This window comes from Chiloscyllium plagiosum, chromosome 3 (assembly GCF_004010195.1).
Source record: "Chiloscyllium plagiosum isolate BGI_BamShark_2017 chromosome 3, ASM401019v2, whole genome shotgun sequence".
In the NCBI taxonomy this organism is placed as follows: Eukaryota; Metazoa; Chordata; class Chondrichthyes; order Orectolobiformes; family Hemiscylliidae; genus Chiloscyllium; species Chiloscyllium plagiosum.
This window is the reverse complement of record NC_057712.1, coordinates 37,091,257-37,098,921: the sequence shown is the minus strand read 5'-3', so window position 1 is coordinate 37,098,921 and position 7,665 is coordinate 37,091,257. Positions and strand designations below refer to the sequence as shown.

At 40.2% G+C, this 7,665-nt stretch overlaps 1 protein-coding gene across 3 annotated transcripts in view; it reads right to left on the bottom strand.

Moving 5' to 3' along the window:
• The window catches only part of gpr137ba (G protein-coupled receptor 137Ba), a 63,333-nt gene extending 56,698 nt beyond the window's left edge, over positions 1-6,635 (bottom strand). For all 3 annotated transcript variants that reach the window (XM_043680048.1, XM_043680054.1, XM_043680061.1), the window contains exon 1: positions 6,203-6,635. In XM_043680048.1, coding sequence (XP_043535983.1) covers positions 6,203-6,547 — 345 coding nt within the window. In that variant the 5' untranslated portion in view covers positions 6,548-6,635. The remainder of the gene's footprint in view (positions 1-6,202) is intronic.
• Positions 6,636-7,665: the final 1,030 nt, after the last annotated feature.

The window sequence follows — 7,665 nt, the reverse complement described above, 5'->3', positions numbered from 1 at the left end:
GGGTCTATAATACAATCCCAATAAGGTGATCATCCCTTTCTTATTTCTCAGTTCCACCCAAATAACTTCCCTGGATGTATTTCCAGGAATATCCTCCTTCAGCACAGCTGTAATATTATCCCTTATCAAAAATGCCACTCCCCCTCCTCTCTTGCCTCCCTTTCTATCCTTCCTGTAGCATTTGTATCCTGGAACATTAAGCTGCCAGTCCTGCCTATCCCTGAGCCACGTTTCTGTAACTGCTTTGATATCCCAGACCCATATTCCTAACCATGCCCTGAGTTCATCTGCCTTCCCTGTTAGGCCCCTTGCATTGAAATAAATGCAGTTTAATTTATTAGTCCTACCTTGTCCCTACCTGTCCTGACTGTTTGACTCGCTTCTTTTTCCAACTGTACCTGTCTCAGATTGATTACTTTCCTCACTATCTCCCTGGGTCCTACCCCACCACCTTATTAGTTTAAATCCTCTCAAGCAGTTCTAGCAAACTTCCCTGCCAGTATATTAGTCCCCTTCCAATTTAGGTGCAATCCGTCCTTCTTGCACAGTTCACTTCTATCCAAAAAGAGATTCCAATGATCCAAAAATGTGAATCCTTCTCCCATACATCAGCTCCTCAGCCATGCATTCATCTGCTCTATCCTCCTATTCCTGCCTTCATTAGCTCGTAGCACTGGGAGTAATCTATATTACTACCCTTGAGGACCTCCTTTTTAAATTTCTGCCTAACTCTCTGTAATCTCCCTTCAGAATCTCAATCTTTTCCCTTCCAATGTCATTGGTTCCAATGTGGACAACGACCTCTTGCTAACCCCTCTCCCCCATGAGAACATTCTGCACCCTCTCTGAGACATCCTTGATCCTGGCACCAGGGAAACAATACACCATTCTCCTTTTTCCCTGCTGGCCACAGAAACGCCTGTCTGTACCTCAGAGAATCCCCTAACACAATTGATCTCTTGGAAGCTGACGTACCCCTCGTTGCATTAGAGCCAGTCTCAATACCAGAAACTTGGTTGTTTGTGCTATGTTCCCCTGAGAATCCATCACCCCCTACATTTTCCAAAACAGCATACCTGTTTGAAATAGGTATATCCACAAAAGACTCCTGCGCTAGCTGCCTACCTCTCTTACCCTTCCTGGAGTTAACCTATCTATTCTTCTTAAGAAACTCAAGAAACCTACCTGTTTCTTTTGTAGTGATACGTCAACAATTAAACATTCACTGAATCATGACCATAACCTTCTTATAGAAGTAAAAAAAATTTAAAAATCTATTGCAGTCAAATGAGTGAAAAACTAGAAAACCACTCTTCCTATTCTCATCTCGTCAGTTATACATGACAGCCTGGATAATGTACACAGCCTTCCTGACACAGTGAGGACAATTTATCTACTGAACCAGGCTGATGAAGCTTGGTATTCACACTTGGTTCACAAAATAAATTAGACCACTATCAGAGTTTGTTTGGCCTGTGCGTTGTGTGTGGTCTCAATGTTTGTATCAAGGCTTTACCAATAAATCTCTGGTTTTATCACCTCATGTACATGTTGTATTGGCCTAGGATGGCCATGAAAAGGGTTTCACATCAAGACAAGCTGCCCTATGGAATGTCATCTACTTTGCCAGGCTCCTTTGATCAACTGTTAAGGGTAATGTGAAATTGAGGCTCGCAACCAGGTGCACAAGGACATGTGACTAAAGTTTAGGAGCTCCCATAGGTTGTCAGTAAGGTTCTGACGAGGTTTTCATTTGGGTTCCTGTTCTGTTTTCAGTAGAAATGTCAGACCAAAATTCCAGTAATCCCTTTGCCATTGTGACATATAGCTATGTAATCAACAGTATTAAATGATATTATTTACCAGAACCACTGTTGTAAAGTGGAATTCAATGAATGTGGAATTCCCCAAGAATATCTGCTATTAATTATTTAACTTGGAAAATCCCCAAAAGCATTTCAAGTGAAATGAATTATATTGCACAGATAATCTTAAACGTGTAGCAAACAATAATGAGAAAAATGATCAGTGAACTTGCATCTGATGTTTGTTGAGGGAACAATGTTGGTCAGGTGACCAGAAGCCCTACTCTTTTTCAAAAGGTGCCGGGGGAATTTATCTGATGGAAGAGTTCAACATTTCATTCTAAGAATAACAACTTGGACTGTTGCATGCTTACTAGAATTAGTAGCCAGCTCTAGTGGCTCTCGGGGAGGTGTGCTCAAGCTGCAGAAATGATTTTCAACTTTAAGCAGCTAAACAGATCCGCCACAGACTACAGAAGGCACAAAACAGAACTGAAATCGCTTGACATTGGAGAAATGCCAAAACCTACTTTAAACTTCTGCTTTCTTTCCCCAAGTGATATTCCACCAAAATACATTTACCTTAAATCTGTCTTCGCAACAAGTTTTCCCTTTTAAAACCTTTTATAACTTTCTACTCCAATTTACCCTAACATTTTCAGCCATAATGAGAACAATCACTGATGTCTCCACATAACTGAAGTCTAACCTGTCCCCTATCATTCTAATAAATCTCTTCTACACATTCTCTGAGCTTTGTCATCCTTCCCAAAGTGCAATAGCCCTTTATTGGTCACAATATTCCAGCCGAGGCACAGTTTTTTTTAACCCTTTTATACCATATGAGTCTGTTTATAAAGCTCTTTAATGATTTTAACAAGCGTTTTCAACCTGTTCCATACTTACATCTTCAGGTCTTCTAATTATATTGACATACTTGTAAAAGTAAAGTTGCCATAGTCCTAGCAGATCATAGCACTACTCTTTCATTAAAAAGAGATGACCAGTGGTGGTTTAACCTGAGGGTCACCATGTTTCACATGAGGAGATGTAGTTGAGAATGAGAGTCCTTCATGGTAACCTCAGATGATGCGGGAATTGAACCTACACTGTTGGTCTTACTCTACATTGCAAACCAGCTATCCAAGCTAACTATTCTCTATACCTGACTGCAGACCCCAGCTTGCCCTTTCTATGTTAATAGTCCTTGTTGTAGCAATTGCCAATTATTGGCAGGAATGACAATGTGGGAAGTTTGAATCTAAACAACATTATCACCCAACCCTGCCATAACTTTCTTGTGATATTTTCTCCTTCCATGGATCAGCTTTAGCTATTAAAGACTGGTTTTATGTAGCTACAGGGCTTTGAACATTCTTTAACATTATGCTTGCGCAAATTAATATTTTTTTTCTCTAAATTAGGTAGTCCTTTCTCGCAGGCATACACATGCCCTTAACAAAGTGTGCTCCTCTCCACTTTACTTAACAGTACAACAAATAGATTTACGGGTCTGTTTACCATTGATGGCATTATTAGTGCCAGATTCTCTCTACCAGACTTCTAATATTATTCTCAGAGTACAGTGTAGGCCTCAGTCTAAACAACAGGAAGTTTGAGATTATGTTACTACAGTGGGTATAATCTGCATGTATACAGTATTTGAAATAGAGAAGTGTTCCTGCAGTTTCAGGAACTGTGAAAATTTGTTAAAAGTGAGTTATTCTTGCTTTGAGAGATTAATATTCTTCCCCTCACTGGGTCACTTCAACACTGGGAAGATCAGAGCTGTTGTCTAAGATCTAGGAGCAGGAATAGAAAATTCAGCCCCTTGACCCTGCTCTGCAATTTGATACTATCATGGCTGATCTCATTTCAGCCCCAACTCCACTTTCTTGTCCATTCCCCAATAACCCATTACTGATTAAAAATCAGTCTATCTTCTCCTTAAATTATTCAGTGTCCCAGCATCCACTGCCACTGAGATAGTGAATTTTACACCGGTTCACGACCCTTAGACGGAATTTAATTCCTCTTTATTTCTGTTTTAAATCTGCTACCTCAGAACCTAAAGCTATGACCTTCAGCTTAAATTGCTTCATAGGGGGTAACATTTGCTCTACATCTACTTTGTAAATTCCCTTTAACATCTTACGTACCTCAATTGGATCACTTCTCATTCTTGTAAACTCTGCAGAGTGTAAGCCTAAACTGCTTAATTTCTCTTCTCCGGAATCAATCTGGAATAAAGCTCCTCTGATCTGCCTCCAATGCAACTACACCCCTCCTCAAGTAAGGGGACAAAAACTGTACACCAAGTGCAGTCTCACTAATGCCTTGTACTGTCGCAGCAGCAATTTCCTACATTTATACACTATTCTTTTAGCAATTTAGTGGCCTCTCCACAATTATTCTGTAGCCAACTCCATCCCCAGCTACTGTTTCTTCAACTCAGACTTCTAGCAATTTCAGCATCCTATTGACCCCAGTCTAAAGTTTCAACCCCATAGCCCCTAGATCATCAGGACTACCAGAATTGTAACAGCACTCCTCTTTCATCCTGCCTTATCTCATATGCTGTTTGAAACACTCAACCATACTTTTGTAATCAATGCTGTCCAAGCCAGCAACCCCCATCCTTCACCCACCATAAACTAAAACTCTCTAAATCCCACCACCTCCCCCCTCCAACTCTCTCCCCATGCCTCTGCATCCCCCATTCCTCTGAAATAACTCTGCTTCTCCAGTTTGAGTTTATGTAGCATACTCACCACATCCTTCACTCTGCCATTAGTGCTGTGTCTTAGCTGCATCAGCTCTAAGCTCTAGATTCCCTCCCTAAACCTCTCAGTCTATTTGTTTTTATGACTTAACCTTAAACCCTATCTCTTTCTGAACAAGTTTCTGTCCATCTCCTGTGAATTACGTTCCTGTGAAAATGCCTCAGGCTGTTTTCTTAATTTGAAATGCTTTTTAAATACAATTTATTATTGTATTGTCTTCCTCACCTTTATCAATTTCACAATCTACATGTCTTTATCTTTCCAATTAAAAGAAAATCCAGTTTTTAATTTTTTTAATACTGGAAATGGTGTGCAGTTAGTTATATGCAATCTTTCAAAAACCACAAACTCCTTGTCATTTTGCATCTCAGCATCAGTACGAAATATGTTGTAATCCTACAGTCCTGTCATCACATCACACATTCTCTCCATTTACTACCTTCAGTAATCAGGAAGGTCATAGATGCAAATCTGTTTGCTTACTTTTTGGACACTCGTACTTTCACCATAACAACCAACAAAACTAATAAACTGGAGAGTCCATACCTGGCAGGGTGAGGTTGGTACGAAAGCAGACTGATACGGTATATGTCAGTGGGCATCTGAATCATTGTTCACTATCCTGCTAACAAGGGCAGCTTCCAGTTGGAGACATCATGGAAAAATGTGGAGTCAGAGAGAGCATAGTGCAACGTAACCTTCATCTGACACAAACTTAGAAAGAAGCACAGGTGAAGGACTGGAAATATTTATCAATAAATTTATAGACGATGTTTCATATTCAGAGAGTGATCTGGGCAGGTTGTCTCCTGGGTTTGACTTCTTGACTACCTTACAGCTTTCCCCACCCCATCTCCCTTCCAACCTCTAGTCTTGGAAATTATCAGTTGGTGAAAGATTGCAGTTGCAGCTCATGGCATCAGTCAGGCCTTTGTGTTGGAAAATTATTGAACACCTACTCCAGAAACGTCAGAGCATAATCAAGACTGTTATTCCACTGCACTATAATGGAAGTGCCATATTTTAGATGGGGCGTTAAACATATGTTCTGCATGTCCTGTCTGGCAAAAGATCCCATGGAATTATTTGCAGTCAGAAGGTTAACTCTCTTGGTGGCACTCAATCAGAATCCGGTCATTTATTTCATTGCCGTTTGTGGGAGCTTCACAAATTGGCTTCATTATTTCCAACATTACTACAGTAACTGTTTTCAAAAGAGCTTAATTTACTACACAGTGTTATGGAAGTGTTGTGAAAGGCGCTATTGAAGTGCAAACTTTCTTCAGACACCAACTCATGTTGCACAAATTTTGTGGGCCTCGCGATTTAACCTGTAGTCTCCGACACAGTGAGACCAGTTACACTGCTCATTGTATGCCTATAGTCTCTTGATCAGTTACAAACCTTCTCACAAACTGATTCACAGGAGCGAGACAGTTTTTGAAATGTCATGAGAAAGAGAGAAAATGTATTTGAAAAACAACTTTAATTTCTTCCCACTCAACAGACCAATTTTAGAAAACAAACCTTTAAAAACATATTTCTACAGAAAGGCATCCATTTTAACAACTGGCAATCTTTTGTAGGCAAGAAAACAAAGACATCAGTACTCACCTGAGTGAAGTATAGATTCATCAGACTTAAGGTGAAGAACTGGAGGCAAACTGGGAAACAGTAAAGTAGCCAGAAAACAAAGGGGCCAAATGAGTTAGCCAGCACAAAATCTTTGAAGTAAAATGAGAAAAGGATAGTTCTGAGAGCTGCCCAGAGCAGGCAGAGAAAGAGGAATACCGTCTGGTAACTAAACCTTTTGTGTTTGTAGTGCAGAATAAGCCAGAGCTGTACATACACAAAAATAAAAAGTAATGAGTAAAAGGCAGTGTAAGCAACAGTCAACCCCAGCTTCACAAAGGCAGGGACAGCAGGCGACAGAGTTGGAAGGGGCATTTCCACATCCATTCATTTGTTCTTTGTTCTCTACAGTCTCTCCAACCATAAGATTTGTTTCATTTCATCGGCTGAATTAAACAATTCTCAACTTCCTGCTCCTGCAACTGGAGACAGCTTGCAAAAGCACATGACCAAACCAGAATGAATCATTAAATCTGAGGTTTCATCAGCACTTGGCAGGAAACTGAAAGTTGCCCATTTCAAGGCAGTTCTAAAATACCTATGTCTGCACTTAGAGTGTGCTCATCTTTGGCAGAGCCACATAGGCTGGGCATCCACTGACAGTGTAAGTGCACAATGGTCTAGACTCCATTCAGTATGAAGCATCTTCAGTCTTGGCTAAACAAACCTTCAAACAGTCCTCTGTTTGGAATAGAGAGTTGAAAAGAATTTAGATTAAATTTTGGAAATTTTTAATATCCAGATTTTCACTTCGGTTCATCCATAAAGATATAATTCAATTCCTCCAATCAAATATACTACATGTGAAGTGAGTGGAAATACATCCTAATTCCACTTGATAACTGTATCACTATCAAATCCAAGTCTAATTACAATATTATCTGTCAAATTAAGAATCAAACACTGTTTAATCTCAATAGTTTCGGGAGAAATAACTTAAAAATAATTTTTCTGCCTCCCATTCTTATGTGGGGTCCTGATGGTCCAAAGATCCATAGACACATGTTTAGTTCTTAAACATTATCCCTAGCTCCAGTTGGGCAGGTGCTTGCCTAGGAAGAAGGGCTCATGCCCGAAACGCGATTCTCCTGCTCCTCGGATGCTGCCTGACCTGCTGCGCTTTTCCAGCAACACATTTTCAGCTCTGATCTCCAGCATCTCACTTTCTCTGGTAATCCAGAGACTCAGGTATAATGTCCTGGAGACCTAGGTTCAAATCCTGTGATGGTGGCATTTGAATTCAATAAAGAAATCTGGAAATAAGAGTCCAAGACCACAAATCCATTGGTGGAAAAGCCCATTTGATTCTTTAGGGAAGGAAACTGCCACCTTTGTCTAGTCTACATGTGACTCCAGACCCACAGCAATGTGGCTGACTTTTAACTGCCCTCTGGACAATAAACACTGGTGTAGTCAATGTTGTCCTCGTCCTGTGAACTAATTTT